Source organism: Canis lupus, chromosome 6 (assembly GCF_048164855.1).
Source record: "Canis lupus baileyi chromosome 6, mCanLup2.hap1, whole genome shotgun sequence".
In the NCBI taxonomy this organism is placed as follows: Eukaryota; Metazoa; Chordata; class Mammalia; order Carnivora; family Canidae; genus Canis; species Canis lupus.
In genome coordinates, this window is record NC_132843.1 from 3,472,375 (window position 1) to 3,493,007 (window position 20,633).

The following is a 20,633-nucleotide window of genomic DNA, read 5'->3' on the forward strand; positions in this document are numbered from 1 at the left end:
GCTCAGGTCATGATCCCAGAGTCCTGGGATTGAGCCCCACATTGGGCTTCCCACTCAGCAGGAACCTCTCCCTCTGCCTGCTGCTCTCACTGTCAAATAAATAAAATCTTTTAAAAAGATCAAATAAAATATTGACCTTTCTAATTATATTAATACCTTAGCATACTCTTGTAAGTCAAAGTTGAAGCTCTATTCATAATAAGGTATGAAATTATAATGTAGTACATTCATTTATCTGATGAATAGTTACTGGATTAGGTTCTGGTGATACAAAATGAATAATACAAGATCTCTCACCTCAAAACAAAAGGCAGACTTTGAGCACAGATGATTGCATTATATTTATGCAACAAACTTTGACTAGCCACTGTTTTCTGGCATGGTTCTAGAACCTAGTGAAACCAAGAGTCCCTGCCCTCATATATGACTTAGAGTTGGGTCAACATGACAGCCTGGATGGAGGACAGGAGAGTCAGTGTCATTAAATTAGATTGAGATGTGTTCAGGTGTCAGTGGGAAGGCACTTTCAGTGTTCTGACTTTTCAGGTTGAGAATGAAAAATGATTAAATAATGACATTAAATGAGGGACTAGGAGTAGATATAGATTTGGGGGACATAAACAAGTTGTTTTTGACCATATTAGATTTTAATTGTTTAATTATTTTCTAAAAGCTTTATTAAAGTATAATCAGCATACAACAAGTTGCACATACTTAAAAAGCACAATAAGTTTTGGCATATACATATACACATACATACCCATGAAACCATCATATAATCAAATTAATGAGCCCATCCATCACCTCCAAAGTTTCCTCATACCCATTTGTAATCCTCTTTCCTGCTTCCTTTCTCCCCAGCTTCTAGGCAATCAATGATCTGTTTTCTCTCACTATAGATTAGTTTGTATTTTCTAAAATTTTATATGAATATAATCCTATAGTATGTACTATTTTTTGCTTGACTTCTTCCATTCAGCATAATTCTTTTGAGATTTCATCCAGGTTGAATGGATGAATGAATGTTCATCGATTCACATACATGAATGCCTGTATGAATAGTTTAATGTTTTTATTACTAGTAGTAGTCCATTCCCATTGTGTGGATCTACATATATTAATGTATGAATGTAAATATTCTTAATTTATTGATGATTATTGATGATATCTTTACTGAGATATTTGGAATTATATAAATCTGGAACATTTAAAAGTAAATTTAAAAAACAGCCTATAATATCTAATAAGTGAGTACTGTCATTTTAGAATAATATTAATTATGAAATTTCCTTTGTATAGAAGTCTGGTAGTCTTTTTCCAGGTGTATTTCATCTTGCCTAAAAGATTTTTAAATCTTTTTTTTAAATGTGTTTTTTTTTGACATGGAAGCCAGATAAATAACTCCAGGTGGTCCGAATTTAGCAAACAGCTAATAAAAACTTGAACTAAAAATTTAATTTATTGTCTTAGGGCAGCCTCTTTTAAAAACTAGCAAGATTACTGACAAGAGATGCACTAATTCCAAAGGGAGTTCCATTTGCCTAGATCACCAGTCTGTTTCTTGTAAGAACCTTAAAATGAATTATTTAGAAATATTAGAATGAAATGAGGGGTACCTGGACCGCTCATTTAGTTGAGTGTCTGCCTTCGGCTCAGGTCATCATCCCAGACTCCTGGGTTGTAGCCTGGGTGTCAGGTTTCCTGCTGGAGGGGGAGGGGGTCTACTTCTTCCCCACCCTCTGCCCCTCTAATTTATCTGTTTTTGAGAATTCGAGGTTTCACATGTCAGGTTTTCTTAAAGCCTGGAGAGGTCAAGAGAAGAGACAGGATTTTAAAGGATGAGATGATATTTGAACTGGATCTTAAAGGAATGAGTATAAGAGAATTTGGGACAAGAACATTCTCAAAAGAGTAATCTAAATGTTTTAGGAATATTGTATTAGAGTAACTTTAATGGCAGAATCCAAGAGTCTGTTTAAAAATAGGAATATTTTAGGCTGAGGAGCCAATGGGGTGAAGCTACCGTCTGTGAGATTATGACTGAACACCTCTAAGTCAGAATCCCGCCCAGGCGGACCTACTTGGCAGCACCACAGAGCCTCGGTTGGCCTCAGCCTTGGATGGCTGGTCACCTGCCATCCCTGCCACAGGTGGGGACCAGGGTCCTCTGCGGAGAGCCCCTCCTCCCGGGAAACGGGCTACTCTGGGAAGGGGGCCGCCCCCTCGCCTCTCACCAACGCATGTTCCTGGGGAGCCTGATGCTAAACCACTCGCAGGAGACCTGCTTCTGGGTCCGGTTTCATACCAAGCAGAGCAGCTCCCTCGCTGCTATCTATTGAAAGTCAGCCCTCGACACAAGGGTTTATAAAAGAAAACAAAAAAAGTAAAATAAATTTAAAAAATAAAATAGGAATATTTTAGAAAGTATCCTAAGGGCTATACCACAGTATTGTATTCATATTCATATCCTTTTTGGAATAAGAAATGGCATACATGTTTTTAAAATCAAATTGTTTTTGAAAACATTTTTAAGACATTTAATCCATAGTTATTTTATGTAGATAAGTCTTAGGAAATACATCAGTTGCTTTTTAAAAAATTTTTATTTCAGTAATCTCTGTACCCAGCATGGGGCTCAAATTGGGCAAGAATCCAGTGCTCTTCAGATTGAACCAGCCAGATGCCCCTATCACTTGGTTTTTAGTAAATACATTTAAGTAACTACTTGAGCTGCTTATTTTAACAAACTACAGTGTTTCAGTTAATTATTATAATAATTTACTTTTCATGGAAGCAGAGACTATGATACTTTAGCTTAAAGGTAGGAAAATAAAGGATTAAATAATAATATGCATATTTAATGTGTCTTATATTATTATAAGTGCTTCATATATATCTTATTTTCTTGAGGGGCCAGCAAGGCAACTTACTATTATTTGTTGATAAGAAAATGGTTATTAAGTAATTTATACAAAGATAGTAATAACATAAAAATTGTCATTTTTGAGCATTTTCCATGTACAGAACACTATGTATCATCTCTGACCATCTCAGCAAGTTATGAAGTACTATTTTATTTTATTGATGAAGAAGCCAGGGTTCAGAAAGGTGAAGCAACTTGCTGGATGTCCAGTAGCTAATAGGTGGATATATTAATTAGCTCTGGTCACAATAATGCTGCATAACCAACTACTACAGAATCATAGTTGCATAAAACAGTACATTTATTTAGCTCATGAGTATGCAGATCAGTTGTGGTAACTCCAGTCTATGTGTGTCTCATCCTTCTCCTGGGCAACATACTGATCTAGGCATGAGGTTCTCATTGCAATAATAGAAGCATGAGTGACAAGCCCATTGTGCATTTGCTTTTGCAGCATTTGGTCACATCATATCAACTGCTATTTCAGTGGCCAAGCAAATGGCATAGCCAAATCCAATGTTAGGGTACAGGACATATACTCCCTCTTTAGTGAGCAAAATCACATAACAGGATGTAGACACAAGAGGCATGAAGAACAGGCCATTGGTGCAACCTTCTACAGTGGGTAAGTTAGGGTTTACACTCAGGTGACTCAGCACCTAGAGCTTGTGATTCTCTAATGGCTTTCTACCGACTTTTTAATATCCTAAAAACTAATTTTAAAAATTGGTTTTGTTTGGTTTACTCAGTGTTTTGCTCTTTTTCTTTATAGCTATTTAGAGGAAATAAGCAAACTTATTCATGGACATCTCTCCCATCCCTGGTTCTTTTAGGCTCGATTCTGGGTACAGGTGATGAGGGATTTGCGGAATGGAGTAAAACTCAAGAAGGTCCAAGAGCGGCAGTACAATCCTTTGCCCATCGAATATCAACTCACCCCTTATGAGATGCTGATGGATGACATTCGATCCAAAAGATACACTTTGCGCAAAGTAATGGTAAGTAATAAAACTATTAATAGACTCAAATGGCTATTCATCAGTAATCATATTTGTTGAAATGTTCTTCTCATTATTACATTTTTAGATCATTTCTTCCTACAGAAGTAATATATTGTCATTACAGAAAATTTGAAAAATACAGTAAGCTCAATGAAGAAAAGTGACAAATTGGTAATTTCACAACCCAGAGAGATATTTTGCTAACATGCTGGTGTATAACCTTCGATCTTTTTTCTTTTTTCTTTTTTCTTTTTAAGATTTATTTATTGTAGGGGGGAGAGAGAGCGAACAGGGGGAGGGGCAGAGGGAGAGAATCTCAAGCAGACTTCCCGCTGAGCACAGAGCCCAACACAGGGCTTGATCTCATGACCCTGTAATCATGACCTGAGCCGGAATCAAGAGTTGGGTGCTTGACCAACTGACCCACCCAGGCACCCCCAATCTTTTTCTATACATTTTATTGGGACAAACTGGATTAATATTGAACATTTTGTTTTATAACCAGCTATTTTCACGTAACATAGTATATGAACATTTTTCCATGTCATTATGTGTTCAAAATCATCATTTCTAAATGACTACCTCTTTTATACCAATCAACTTGTATCAAGTTGTGAGCAGCTTATTTTGTGCATCCTTGCTTTTAAACCTTTTTGAATAGCAACAGTGAAATCTTTGAGTTAGGTTCTTAGAAGTGGAATCCTGACAGCACTACATCTGAACTGTATCCTGAATGTGACTATTTCTCACCATGAAGCCACTCTCACTCACACTATGATGGTGGCCTCTAAGTGGCCTCCTGCTTTCATTTCACTCTTGTCCCTTTTAATCAATTTAACCCCCAAATAGCCAGAGTAAACCTCTTAAGGTAAAAATGTGATGATGTCATTGCCCTGCTCAGAACCTTCCACTGTTCTCCGTCATACTCAGAACAAACTCCACATCCTTACCTTGGCCTGCAAAGCCACGCAGAGCCTGATATAGGTTACCTTTCAGACCTCACCTACCACCCTTCCTGGTTGATTTCCAGGAAGAAAAAGAGATAAAGATAAAGAGATAGCCATGCTGGTCTCTGTTGCTGTCACAAGCTCCTGCAGCTGCACCTTTGTTACCCTTACATAACTAGCCTCATCACTTTTCGGGTCTCTGTTCACATGTCCTCTCATTAGAGAAATCCTCGCCTCTCTGCCCGCGTGTTTCTGTGGTTCACTTTGTCATGTATTTTCAGATTTATCTCTCTCTCACCGTTATAGGGACTTAGTTTTTCATTAGTCATTCCCTGTGACTAGACCATGTACCTGACACAATTTTTTATTCAGCCAGATGCTGAATACTGTGCCCAACAAATAGTTGTGGGATGAATAAATGAATTATATCCAACTTATGGAGAAAATTTAGTCAGTTATTTTATGTGGAAGATTCTTGTGAAAGACATCACTTAATTTTAAAATAGATTTAAGTAGGGACATCTGACTGGCTCAGTCCAAAGAGCATGTGACTCTTGATCTTAGGGTCAGGGGTTTGAGCCCCAAGTGGATGTAGAGATTACTTAAATAAACTTAAAAAAAAAATCAAACAGATATAAGTAGCTCTTTGAGGTCTTATTATTTAATTTTAATAAGCTTTAATATTGCAGCTAAGTATCATGTTGGTTTATTTCTCAGTAAATCTGATTTCCTTTACAAATGAGGAAACTGAAGTTTAGAAGTGCTGCATAACTTCCCCAGTTCAGGTAACTAGTTATAAGGCAAAGACTATCTTCATTTTCATTTTGTCTGACCTCAGAATCTGTGCTGTATGCTACACATGTGGCCAAAATACCTTCTAGTTATATTGTGATGGTTACTATTTACAACATAATAGTTTTTTCCATTTCTTCCTATCCTTGACCAAAGTGGGTATCTTTTGGGTTGACAAATTTGGGAGAAAATCCTCTTTCATTTTTAAAATCTATATATCTTTGATTATAAGTGCATTTAAGCATTTAAACGATATATACCATTTTTTGTATTAATTTTTATTTTATTTATTCATGAGAGACACAGAGAGAGAGGCAGGCTCCATGCAGGGAGCCCGATGCAGGATCGGGCTTGGGATGCCAGGATCATGCCTTGGGCCGAAGGCAGACGCTCAACTGCTGAGCCACCACGCGTCCCTAACTTAACAAATTTTTAAAAGATTTTATTTACTTCACAGAGAGAAAGTGAGAGAGAAGTGAGAGCACAAGCAGGGTGGGGGGAAGGGCAGAGGTTGAGGGAGAGAGAGAAGCAGACCCCCTGCTGAGCAGGGAGCCCGATGCTGGGCTGCATCCCAGGACCATGAGATCATGACCTGAGTCAAAGGCAGATGCTTAACTGACTTTAGCCACCCAGGCACCCTAATTTAATTTTATTTTTTTTAATAAATATTTATTGTGCCAGGCACTCTTCTAAACTCTGGAGAAAGGACATAATACAGTCCTTATTCTCGGGAATTTCACAGTATGGTGGGAGCCTCTAGTAATCAGACAAGCATTAACAAGTGTGAAAAGCTTAAGTGTAAGAGGCTATATGCCAAAAAAACAGTCTTCAAAGACTAAGAAATACTGGGATTTGACACAAGAAAACAACAAAAGTTCTCTGTAATGGGAGCCCTTTTCACTCAGTAATTCCTGTGAAGAATGAACATAGATGGTTTCTTTTTAAATGACTTCACACTATTTCCTGGTGCACTGTAAATAATTTACCCAAGACTCGATTAATAGACATTTAGATTGTTTCCAGTTTTCATTATTTTAATCAGTATTATGAATATCTCATCTAATTATCTCCTTGGTTTAAGTTTCTGTGGTGAGATGGATAGATCAAGGAGTACGCACATTTTAAATTTTAATTTTTTTTTTATTTTATTTATTTATGATAGTCACATAGAGAGAGAGAGAGAGGCAGAGACACAGGCAGAGGGAGAAGCAGGCTCCATGCACCGGGAGCCCAACGTGGGACTCGATCCGGGGTCTCCAGGATCGCGCCCTGGGCCAAAGGCAGGCGCCAAACCGCTGCGCCGCCCAGGGATCCCACATTTTAAATTTTAATACATGTCGCCAAACTTTTCTCAAGAAGGACTGTACCATTTTCACTTTTACTAACAATGCAAGATAATTTCTGTAGCTAATACCTGGCAGTGCTGTCTTTTTCAAAAAAGTCTACTTATCTGAGCTTTATCCTGAATGGGAACACTTAACAGTAATCACAGGTGATTTTCCTCCTTATCTGGAAGGAATTATTCAGAAATTCATATTACTGATTAAAATAAGTAAATATTGCTTCTGCTTAGTAAATTACTAACATTTCTAACTAATGTCTTTTACCAGTCACCTACAATATAGCTAAATCATTTTATTTTTCATCAGAAAAAATAATTGTGCTAAATAGTAGTTAAACTTGTCTGATACTAAGAATTACATGGGATAGATTCCTTTTGTAGATGCTGATCTAACACGTCTCAGCTGGGTTTAATATATTATAAAACATATAACATTGTGTGAGGCTTAAGGTCTCATGTATTTGGGAAATAATGGTATGTGATTGATTATACATAGACATGACAAAGAACTGCATCTCAGTTGGAAGGTATTTACAAGCATAAATATTCTTCTGTAGTAAATGGAAGGCTTTTAAAGAGTCTGTTTTTTTCTTTCATTCATTCATTTTAAGGTAAAATTCACACTAAATAACCTATTTTAAAGTGTATATACAGTTCAGTGGCATTTAATATCTCCACAGTGTTGTGCAACCTCCACCTCTTTCTAGTTCCAAAATAATTTCATCATCCAAAGGAAACGCTGTACCCATGAAGTAATCACTCCTAGTCCCTTCTCCCCCACCTCTCCCCTCCCTTTGCCCCAAGCCCTCAGCAACCACTTTTCTACTTTCTGTCTCAGTGGACTTACCTGTTCCGGGTATTTCATATCAGTGGAATCCTACAATACATTACCTTTTGTGGCTGGCTTCTTTCATTTAGCATAATGTTTTCTAGGTTCATCCATTTTTAGCATATAGGAGTGTTTTATTCTTTCTTATGGTGGAGTAGCATTCTGTTATGTACATATATATATCATATTTTGTCTATTCATTACGTGATAGATATTTGGGTTCTTTCCACCTTTTCACTATTGTGACTAGTGCTGCTATGAACAATCATGTACACGTTTTTGTTTGAGTACTTGTTTTCAGTTCTTTTGGGTATATACCTAAGAGCAAAATGGCAGGATCATATAATCATTCTAAGTTTTGGAACCACCAAATTGCTTTCTACACCACTTGCACCATTTTGTGTTTCCACCAGCAGTGTATGAGAGTTTCCATTTCTCCACATTCTTGTCAACACTTGTTATAATCCGTTTTTGTTTTTAGTCATACCTGCCATAGTGAGTATAAGGTGAAATCTCATTGCAGTGTTGATTTGCATTTCCATAATGATTAATGATGTTATATGTGTTTTCAGGTGCTTGTGGGTCATTTGTATATCTTCTTTGGAGAGAAGTCAATTCAAATCCTGTGCCCATTTTTTAATTGTGTTGTCTTTCTTGTTAAGTTATCAAAATTCTTTATATACTCTAGAAGGATATATGATTTGCATATATTTTCTCCCATTCTGTAGGTTGTCTTTTCACTCTCCTAATAGTGTGCTTTGAAGTATAAAGGTTTTAATTTTGCCAAGTCCAATTTTTCTGTTCTTGTTTTTTCCATTGCTCAGGTTTTCAGTAATCTAAAAATAGATTACCAAATCTAGGTAATAGGGATTTACCCCTATGTTTTCTTCTAAGACTTTAGAAGTTACATTTAGTTACTTTACATTTAGCTCTTTGATCTATTTTAGGATAATTTTTTTATGTGACCTGAGGTAAAGGTCAAATATAATTCTTTTGCATTTTGATACTTCTTGGTCCCAGCATCCTTTGTTGAAGAAACTATTCTTACCCCCATTTACTGGTGTTGGGACTCTTGTGAAAAATCAGTTGAATGTATGAGTTTATTTCTTAACTCTGAATTCTATTTCATTGATCTGTTATGACTATCCTATGCCCATCCCACATTGTGGAATGATTATAATATAATACATATATAATAGTTAATCATTGTAGCTTTGTGATAAGCTTTGAAATCTAAAAGTGAGTTTATCAGCTTCGTTTTTCTTTTTTCTTTTTTTTAAGATTTTTACTTATTTGAGAGAGATAGCAAGAGAGAGAGCATAAGCAGTGGGGAGAGGGAGAAGCAGACTCCCTGCTGAGCAGGAAGGCCTGACATAGGGATTGATCCCAGGATGTGGGACCATGACCTGAGCCGAAGGCAGATGCCCAACCAACTGAGCTACCCAGGCGCCCTGTTTTTCTTTTTTAATTTTTAAAAAATATTTTATTTATTTATTCATGAGAGAGACTCAGAGAGACTGGCAGACACACAGGCAGAGGGAGAAGCAGGCTCCACACAGGGAGCCTGATGTGGGACTTGATCCCAGGCCTCCAGAAGGTAGACGTTCAACTACTGAGCCACTCAGGTGTCCCTGTTTTTCTTTCTTAAGAATGTTTTGGTAATTCAGGGTTCCTTGAGATTCCATGTGACGTTTAGGTTTTTCACGTTGTGCAAAAAAATACCATTGAAAATTTTATATAGATTTTATTGAATCTCCAGATCACTTTAGGTTTTATTGTCATCTTAACAACTCCTTGATTGTCATCTTAACAACTCCTAATCCATAAATAGATGTCTTTCCATTCATTTATTTCTTTCAGCAATGTTTTATGGTTTTCTTTTTTTGTTTTTTTTTTACCATGTTATTTTTATTAGATCAAGTGTGTACATTCTGTAACTTACTTCACTTGCAATGTTTTATGGTTTTCAGTATACAAGCCTTATATTTCTTTGGATAAATTTGTTCCAAAGTAGTTTTTTCTTTTTGATGTTACTGTGAATGAGATTGTTTTCTTGATTTTTTCTGGATCATTCATTTCTAATATATATACATATACATTATTTTATATATATATATACATACACATATATAATGTGTGTGTATATATATATATATACACATTTCTTTACCGCTATATGTATATATATATATCTCCGTATACAACTGATTTGTGTATGTTGCTTCTATATCCTGCAACTTTGTTGAGTTTATTAGCACTCTCTTCATCTGTGAAGAAATATACTTTTACTTCTTCCTTTCCAATCTGAGTGCCTTTTTTTTCTCCCAGTCTGATTGCCTTTTAATTATCCTGCCTAGAAATTTCAGTGTTGAATGGAATCAGCAAAAACAGGCATGTCTTCCTTCTCATGTTAGGGGAAAGCATTCGGTTTTTCATCATTAAGTATATTAGCTATGGATTTTCACAAATGACTTATCATGCTGAGGAAGTTTCTTTCTATTCCAAGTTTGTTCTTATCATGAAAGGGTGTGGGAATTTTGTCAAATCCTTTTTCTGCATCAATTAAGATAATCATGCTTTCTTTTGTTTCATTCCATTTTATTTATGGTGTATTACCATAATGTGATGTATATTTCCATCCTTGCATTTATGGGATAAATCCCAGTTGGTCATGATGTATAATCCTTTTAGTATATTCCTAGAGTCAGATTACTATTGGGTTAGGAGTGTTGCATCCATATTCAGAAGGGATTTAATTCATAGTGTTGTGATATTCATGTCTGGCTTGGTATCAGGGTAATGTTGGTGTCATAGAATAAATTAGGAAGTGTTACCTCCTTTTCTAATTTTTGCAATAATTTGGGAAGGATTTTGAGGTTAATTCTTTCTTATATGTTTGAGTAGAATTCACCAGTGAAGGCTCTGGTCTTGGGCCCCTCTTTGTTGGGAGATTTTTGATTGCTGACTCAATCTTTTTACCTGTTATAAGTCTATTTAGATTTCCTTTCTTTTTCCTTTTTCTTTTCTTTACTTTTCTGTTCTCTCTCCTCCCTCTCTCTCTCTCTCTTTTTTGAGAAAGCATGAGCAGCTGTGAGGGGCAGAGGGAGAGGGAGAGAGAGAAAATCTTAAGCAGGCTCCCTGCCCAGCATGGAAGCCCAACACAAGGCACAATCTCATGACTCTAAAATCATGAACTGAATTTGAAATCAAGAGTCAGATGCTAAATTGACTGAGCCACCCAGATACCTCTCCTTTCTCTTTTCCTTCCTCCTTCCCTCTATCACTTTTTCCTTCCTTCCTTTTTAATCAGTTTTGTTAGTTTGCATCCTTCTAGGCATATGTCACTCTCACCTAGATTATCTTGTTACTGTATAATTATCATAGTATTCTCTTATAATGATTTGTATTTCTGTAAGGTCTGTGGTAGTGTCCCTACTTTGATTTCACTTTTGATATTTGTATTTTGAATCCTCCCTTTTTCTTGATCAGTCTATCAATTTTGTTGATCTTTTCTATGAAACAACTTTTGGCTTTGTTAATTTTGTCTATTTTTCTATTTTCTATTTCTTCTTTGATTTTTATCATTTCCTTCCATGTGCAAGTGATGAGTTTAGCTTGGGTGTTTTGTATTTTAGACCCTTAAGATACAGAGTCAGGTTACTGATTGAGATCTTTCTTCTCAATATAGGACCTCTAATCTAGATCTTTCTTTGCCACTATGAACTTTCCTCTGAGCACTATTCTTACTGCATTTCATAAATTTTTGTATGTTATGTGTTCATTTTCATTACTTTCAAAGTATTTTATTATTTCACTCATAATTTATTTATTCTTTGGTTATTGGAAGTATGTGTTTTAAATTTCACATATTTGTGAATGTTTTCATCTTCTAGTGAAAGAAAAGATTAGAAAAGATGGTTTGTATGACTTCAGTCTTTTTAAATATGTTGAGACTTGTTTTGAGGTCTAAGATGGAGAATGTTATTTTTGCGTTTAAGAAAAAGCAGACTGTTACCAAAAAAAAAAAAAGAAAAAGCAGACTGTTAGGTATAATGTTCTTATATGGGTTGGTTTTAGTTGGATTATATGTTGTTTGAGTTCTCTCTTTTCCTTACTGATCTCTCTAATTCTATCCATTATTGAAGTCTCCAACTATTATTGTAGAATTATTTCTATTTTTAATTCTATGTTTGCTCCATATATTTGTGTTTATAATTCTCATATTTCCTTGATTTATTGACCCTTTATTAATATATAATGTCTTTCTTTGTCTTTTATGACAGTTTTTATCTGAAAGCTTATTTTGTCTGATCCTGATACAGCCAGCCCAGCTCTCCTTTGACCAAATTTGAGTCTCTTGTAGAAAGCACAAAGTTGGATCATGTATTCTTTATCTGTCAGTTTCTTCAATGCTTAACATAACTAGTGACAAGGAAGAACTTATTTCTGCCTTTTGATACTTATTTTCTATATGTTTTAAATCTTATTTGTCATGTAATTTTTTCACTACTGCCTTCTTTTGTGATTATTTTTTTCCTATATACGATTTTATTCTCTTCCTTTTTAAAAATATTTTTTAGTTTTTTTCTTACCTATTTTATAACAATCAGATTTGAACTAACATCACCTTAGTTTTAATAATGTATAATAACTCTTCTCCTTTGAAAGTCATTTCTCCCCTTATGTTAGTATTGTCACACATTATGTCTAATTTATACATTTTGTGTCTGTGAACTTAGATTTATGATTGTTTTATATTTGTTTTTTAAATTGTATTGGAGAAAAAGTAGTTGCCAATCGAAAGTTCAGAACACTGATTTTTATACTTATATAGCCAACTTTACCTTTCTTTTTTTAAGTAACTGAATAGCTTCGAGTTACTATCTAGTGTCTTTTTAAGCCTGATTGACTTCCTTTAACATTTAGGGCAGTGGTGAACTCCTACAGTGCTTGTTTACCTTCATTTTTTGAGGATAGTTTTGCTAGGTACAGAATTCTTGATTGACAGCACTTCCCCCCCCCCCTTTTTTTTAAGATTTTATTTATTCACAAGAGACACAGGAAGAGAGGCAGAGACACAGACAGAGGGAGGAGAAGCAGGCTCCATGCAATGAGCCTGATGGCGGGACTTGATCCGGGAATCCAGGATCACTCCCTGAGCCAAAGGCAAACACTCACCTGTTAAGCCACCCAGGCATCTCTCCCCGTTTATTTCTTTAAATGTTATCCCACTACTTTTTGGCCTTCATGGTTCCTGATGAGAAATCACCCATTAATATTAATTAAGATCACTTATATATGACAATCACTGCTTTCTTAACTGCTTTCAAGATTGTCTTTGTCTTCTAACAGTTAATCTATAATATGTCCTGTTGTGGCTCTTTTTGAGTTTATTTTGCTTATTTTATTTGCTTAGTTTATTCAGTTTCTTAGATGAATAGATTCACGTGTTTATCAAATTTCAGAAGTTTTCAGCCATTAATTCTTCACATATTTTATGTGTCCTTTTCTGTCCCCCTAGGACTCCTATATGTTTGTACAATTGATGGTATTCTATAGATCTCTCAGGTTCTGTTATTCTTTTTTCTTCTCCCCAGACAGAAAAATCTCAGTTAATATGTGTTCAGGTTTGTCGATTAATTCTGTTAATCTGCTTAAATCTGCTGCTGAATCCATCTAGTGGGTTTTAAAATTTCATTTATTGTACTTTTAGCTCCAGAATTTGTTTGGTTTGTTTTTATAATTTGTTACTGTACTGATATCCTCTATCCTCTAAATATGCTCTTTGAGCATATTTAAGATAGTTGCTTTAAAGTTTTTGTCAAGGGACGCCTGGGTGGCTCAGTGGTTAAGCATCTGCCTTTGGCCCAGGGCATGATCCTGGAGTCCTGGGATTGAGTCCCACATCAGGCTCCCTGCATGGAGCCTGCTTCTCCCTCTGCCTATGTCTCTGCCTCTATCTCTCTCTCTGTGTCTCTCTCATGAATAAATAAATAAGATCTTTAAAAAAAAAAAAAAACTTTGTCAAATAAGTCCAATTCTGTGCTTCTTCAAGGAAGTTTTTATAAATTTCCTCTTTTTTTCTATGAACAAGCCATATTTTTTGTTACTTTGCATCCATCAATTTTTTATTGAAATCTGGATTTTGAATACCTGTAATGTGGCATCTCAAAATCAGATTCTCCTCACCTTCGGGAAGCTTACTATTGCAGCTTGTTCTGAGTTGTTTATTTAATGCCTTTTTAAACTAATTTCGTAAAGTTCAACAGTTTTTGCTATCTTATTAGTTGTTTTTGTGGAGGACATAGCACCAGAGTTCCCTGCTCTGCCATTTTCACTCACCACTTTGTTATAAGTTTCTTTTTAACTTTTTGGTTTTTAAATTTTTTATGTATGTATGTATTAGTTTATTTACTTATTTATATACTTATTTAGAAAGAAAGTGCATGTGTGTGTGCGAGCAGAGGGAGGGGCAGAGGGAGAGGGAGAAAGAATCCCAATTCAGGGTTCAGTCTCACAACTGTGAGATCATGACCTGAGCTGAAATCAAGAGTCAGACAACTGAGCCACCCAGGACCCCCTAACTTATTTTATTTTATTTTAAAGATAGACATGCTCATTATAGAAAAATTAGAAAATACGGATAACAGGGAAAAAAATCACAAAATTCCTCCACTCTAAGACCACTTCTACAATTTTTTAGTAATTTGCTTCTAAGAATTTTCTGTGAAATTGTGTAATTTATAAATACAAAATTGGGTTAAAGTATACATATTTTATTGGAACTCTTCTCCCCCTGCTTAACAGTTTGTAGACTTTGTTTCATATCACAAAATACAATTCTTTACATCATTAAAATATTTTAATAATTTAACTTGGAATATGTAATACATTTTCATGGTGCTAAATTCAAAAGGATTTGTGGTGCAAGTACACTGAAAAGTCTTCCCTTTCCAGCCACCCATTTACCTTCTTTAGAGGCAACCAGTGTTTATCAGTGTTTTAAACATCTTTCCAGTGCATATCTCTCCTATTTGTGCAAATATGTTCACAGTGTTACCGTATTTTACCCACTGTTACATATCTTTTTTTTATCAGTTCATATTCTTGGTGATCATTATTTTATCAGCATATAAAAAGCCTTCTCATTGTTTTTTACAGTTTTTATTATATTCCATTCTACATCATTTCTTTTTTTTTTTTAAGAGGTCATCTGCTTGACTCACGTCTTTTTATTTTTTTATTTTTTTTCCATTCTACATCATTTCTAATGACTCAAAGTAGCCTATTGAGTAGACAAACCAAAATTTATTTAATTGATTTCCTGTGTTGGGATTTACAGTTTTTTTTTTTACTGAGATGTAATGGAATTATAACATTATATTAGTTCCAGATGTGCGTCATAATGATTTGATATCTGCAAATATTGCAAAATGATCACAATATGTCTAGTTAAGATACATCACCATATGTAGCTACAGTTCTTTTTTTCTTATGATGACAACTTTTCAGATTTACTCAGCACCTTTGAAATATACAATATGGTATTATTAACTATAGTCACTTTGCTCTACACTATGTCTAATTATTTTTGTAACCAGAAGTTTGTAACTTTTGACTTCCTTTATCCATTTTGCCCATCCTCCATCTCTGGCAACTACCTACCATTCTCTCTATCTATGAGATTGGGGGTTGTAGTGGGTTTTGTTTTGTTTTGTTTTGTTTTGTTTTTTAAAAATCCATATAAGTGAGATCATGTACTATTTATCTTTCTCTTATTTCACTTAGCATAATTCCCTGAAGGTCCATCCGTGTTGTTCTTAATAGCTCATTACTATTCCCTTGTGTGTGTGTGCTCATATGAGCACACCACATTTTCTTTATCCATTCATCTGTCAGTGGACATTTAGGCTGTTTCTATGTCTTGGCTATTGTAAACAAAGCTGCAGTGATACCCTTTCAAGTTAGTGTTTTCATTACCTTCAAATGAGTATCCAGAAATGGAATTGCTAAATTGTATATTTCTCTTTTTAATATTTTTCAGGAACCCTACCATACTGTTTTTCATACTGTCTGCACCAATTTATATTCCCACCAACAGTACACAAGTGTTCCTTTTTCTCCACGTTCTTGACAACAGTTGTCTCGACTTTTTGATAATAGCCATTCTAAAAAAATATGAAGTAGTATGTAGATTTGCCATTTTTAGTATTATATAAAAAGTTGTATTAATTTCCTTAGTGTAAATTCTAGTCATGGAATTATTGGATCAGTGAATATACATGTCTTTAAGGCCTTTGGTAGATATGATCAATTTGCTAAAACCCTTGTTATCCACCTTGTGGTGTGAAAAATTGGATATATATTTGAAGTCCTAAATGATAAAAGTGTAGCTTCCCATGTTTCTGAAGAAAACTGTCTTACCCTTTTTTTAAAGTGTGTTTGTTGGTGGTGCAGGGAATATGTGGCAGGCCACGTGTTTTATGAAACTCTATTAATGTTATGTAACTATTAATCAGTAAATGACATAAATTGGATTTCTACTGCTTTAAATATTAATATACAAACATAATTGGTTTATAAGAATGTTTTTGCAAGAATGCCTGGGTGGCTCACTTGGTTAAGCATCCAGCTCTTGATTTTGGCTGAGGTCATGATCTCAGGGTCATGGGATCGAGCCCTGTGTCAGGCTCCATGCTCAGTGTGGAGCCTCTCTCTCTGCCTTTTTCCCCAGGCACATAACATTCTTTCTGTCTCTCTAAAATAAATAAATAAAATCTTTTTTTTTTCTTTTAAAGAATGTTTCCCATTTCCAAAACTGTAGTAGGTAGCAACAAAAGTAATTTTTAGTATGATTTAATATCTTAAACTATACATTTTTATGTTCTTTTCATGGATACTAAAAATAATTTTTAGGTTTAAAGATTTGGGATAAAGGTTGAGTAACAAAAATGTGACTTGACTGTAAATATAAGGAATGATTTTTGTTCCTATTGACCAGACCTCTCAAGTCTAATGAAATAAGTTTCTTGGTTGTATTTTATATGAATTTGAGAATGTTGCATGTGGTTCTTTTTGACATCCTCCTAGTGTATTATGAATGTAATCAGGTTTTTCCAAGCTTCAACTTGGGATATAGCAGCAAACTCAGGTGGTTTAATGTATGAGGCAGGTAAATGTAAATGAGTGACCTGGGCCAGATTCAAAGCTAGCAAAACTTATCTGTGGTGATCAAAGTCAGAATGGTATTTATGACAGGTGGGAGTGGGGTAGCCACTAGGAGGACACTAGTGTTCCGTATCTTGAGCTGGACAGTGGTTCAAATAAGGTTATGCTTATTTTTACATAATTAAGATTTATGCACTTTACCATATGTATGTTATACTTGAGCAAGCATGTTTGCCCCCCAAATTGACAGCTACTCGCTAAAAGAAACATTTTAACATTTCAAGTAAATAAAAGGATTCTTGCCATTAAGCATAGAAACATTGAATCCTCCAGTGGCTTTTTTCAGGAGACAGAGTCTATCTATAAATATCATGAAATCTTGTTCTTCACAGCCACTATAATCCAAAAACTTATCTAGCTTTTTGTCAAAGGAAACCATCATCCAAAGATGAAACTGCTTGGTTAAAACTTGAATCTTCTTTTACACACATGAAAAAGAGTAGCCTGATAATGCATGCATAACTGTTGAACTCAGTAAGTATGAAGAATCTGAGAGGATTACATAGAACCAAAAGTTCATTGATTATTTAAGTTTATACAGATACTGATTTTTAAAAGTGAGACAACCAGTTTTCTATAAAATTTTAAGGAGGAGAAAAAGGATTTTTACTTAGTTTCCTAAGAAGCTCAGAGCACAGAGGAACACTGCTGAATAAGGTAAAGCCCGAATGAGGTGAAGACTAGAGTATGTTTTCCATTTCAGTACTGTAACTACTGAAACATGGAAAGAGGAGAGGCTAAATATTAGACCCAGACTAGGTCATCAATCTCATGCCTGTGAGCAAGGGAACTTCACAGTGATAAGAGGAGAAGAGGCCCAGAATTGAAAATGATGAACATCATGCCCTTGTCCAGCATATATGAGCTACATAAATAACCTGCAAGAATCAGAAAAGAAGGACTTGGGGGACCTTATTGCAGATACTGAGAACTCATGGTTCAAGAGATGAATCTAGCCCACAAATGCGGTTTTGGGTTTTTGTTTTTCTTTTTTTTCAAGATTTATTTATTTTAGAGTGCAAGCGAGCAAAGGGAGGGGCAGAGGGGGAGAGAATCCTGAAGTAGACTCCTTGCTGACCATGGAACCTCACGCTGGGCTTGATCCCAGGACCCTGAGATCATAACCTGAGCCAAAACAAGAGTCAGCCACTCAATCAACTGAACTGCCCATGCCACCCCATACACACAAATGTATTTTGTTTTGTTCACAGAATTAAAGAATAGAAAATTATACATAAAATATGAATTTGTGAGTTATCTTTAAAAACAGTACATTGAACTTCTATTCCTTGTGACATGAATTTGTTGGTGCTAAATGGAGGCTGGCTGGATTAGAGGAAGCATGTATGTTCCAGCTTGCTGTATATTTGGATTCCAATGTGAACTCCAGCAATATATAAAATGGATATTATATTGTAATATGGCTGAATTGATATTTGAAATGTAAAAGTGGCTTTAACACAAGAGAAATCTGAATATAATTCAAGACATTAATAGAATAAAGGAGAAAATTTCGTCTTAAAAGATAACAGGAAAAAGCATTTGATAAAATTTAAAACCAGAAGGAATGACTTCCCAAACACCCGAATGAGTTGCTCAGCAAATCTTCACCCTAAAAAGCTACGATAAAAGTGGTAAAGTTTCAAAACAAAGGGTGTATAACACATTGAAAAGCCTCTATTCAGGAAAATATTCTGAATCTCAGAACAGGGGAGTCTGGCATTTTAGGCAGTGCTACCTCATTTGATGCCAGCTCCAATTGTAGAAGTTCTTCCCAGCTGACCAGGATAGAACGTGGCTTTATTCGGAACAGTAGGTGTTAAAGTCCACACCCAGAGTCATTATCAAAAGCAGTAGAGAGTTTGGTGACAATCAGGGGGAGCTAAGGAGGCTAAATGTGGCTTCAGTAGTGGCGGAGGCCAAGCAGAAATTGAACAGAATAACCCAGGAAACAAGAGCCAAAATTGGCCAGGATCCCACTTACTCCTGGGAGTCCCAAAGGTTATGCTCATGGTGGGCCCACTTGGGAGAGACTGGAGAGGTGAGCTGTTTGTCCCTGGCCAAATAGAGAGGTCTTGTGAATCCAGAAAGTAAAAACTGGACAGACATTTAACTCTCATGACTGAGGGAGGGAGCCTTACTAGCTCACTGTGTTCATGTACTACTTCTGGCCTATCATTGGCTGATCACTAAGTACTTTGCTGACCCAGGATCAACTCTGAGGAAGCTGAGCTTAAAAATAAAAAGAATTTTAAAAAGAAAAATATATATATACTGAACAGAGACTTTAGAACCTACATGTGGCAGGGAAAATAGATTTAACAGAATTAGTGTAAAGAAGCCATTTAACAAATAAACAATATTTATCCCCTCTGAGGACAGATCAAAATCCAGAGTTCTTACAATATATTTTCTTAAATGTCCAGTTGACAGCAGAACATTATAGACAGAAAAACAAACAAAACAGAAAACTGTGGCCTGTGGCTCATAGTAGTACAGGAAGAGTTATGGAATGTATACTCCAAGGATGGGGTGTGGGGGGTAAGGAGCCTCCAGTTGTCCAAGTCCAGCCAGTCGTCACATCCTCTCAATGACCTGTTCCAACCATAAACCAATAAAACTTCAGAAAGGTAACATAGGAGAAAATCTTTATGACCTTGAGGTAGGCAGAGATTTCTTTAAATAGGACAGGTGTGTACATTGTGCTTAAGAGCAGTGACTCTGGAAATAGGGTAACTATGTTTGAATCTCAGTTCTGCCATCAACTCAGTTGCATTTTGGGCATATATATATATATATATATATATATATATATATATATCATGTATATGTATATATATATACACACACACATACATATAGCAAGATACTGGTTTTGAAAAGTGAGACAACCAGTTTTCTATAAAATTTTAAGAAGCAGTAGAAAACAGATTTTTACTTAGTTTTCTAAGAAGCTTAGAGCACAGAAAAACACTGTGCTGAATAACCTGGTTATAAAATAAAGTCCAATAAGATGGAGACTGGATACACAGTGTGCTTTCCACCTCAGTACTGTAACTAAACATGAAGGAGGAGAGGCTAAATATTTAGGCAAACAGACTAGGTCAACACCTCAAGGAAATGAAATCAGGATCTCCAAGAGATCCTGCGCCCATGTGTATTACAGCATTATTCACAATAGCCACGTTATGGAAGCAGCTTAAACGTCATCAGATGAGTGGATAAAGAAAATGCATATACATCTACAGCAATAGTATTTAGTCATAAAACAGAAGGAAATCCTGCCATTCGCAATAACATAGAAGAACCTGGAGGACTTCATGCTAGGTGAAGTAAGCTGAGCCTACCAAGACAGATAGTATATGATCTCGCTTATGTGTGGAATTATAAGAAGTCAAACTCATGGAAGCTGAGAGCAGGGCAGTAGGTTGACAAGGGTTCAGGGATAGGGGAAGTAGATATTGCTTAAGTGTTGGTCAAAGGTCACATGTTTCAGGTAGAAAACGAACGAGTTCTGGGGACTCAGCATGGTGACTATAGTTAATAATGCTGTAGTATGTCCTTGAAGTAT

General features: G+C 35.6%; 1 protein-coding gene across 11 annotated transcripts in view; it reads left to right on the forward strand.

Annotated features, from left to right (window-relative positions):
* LOC140634911 (centrosomal protein of 76 kDa) overlaps window positions 1-20,633 on the forward strand; it is a 234,552-nt gene that overhangs the window by 162,625 nt on the left and 51,294 nt on the right. For all 11 annotated transcript variants that reach the window (XR_012032235.1, XM_072828642.1, XM_072828644.1 and 8 more), the window contains one exon: window positions 3,757-3,921. Coding sequence is in view for 10 of the 11 variants with exons in the window: in XM_072828642.1 (XP_072684743.1) it covers window positions 3,757-3,921 (165 nt within the window). In the remaining variant the exon portion in view is untranslated. The remainder of the gene's footprint in view (window positions 1-3,756; window positions 3,922-20,633) is intronic.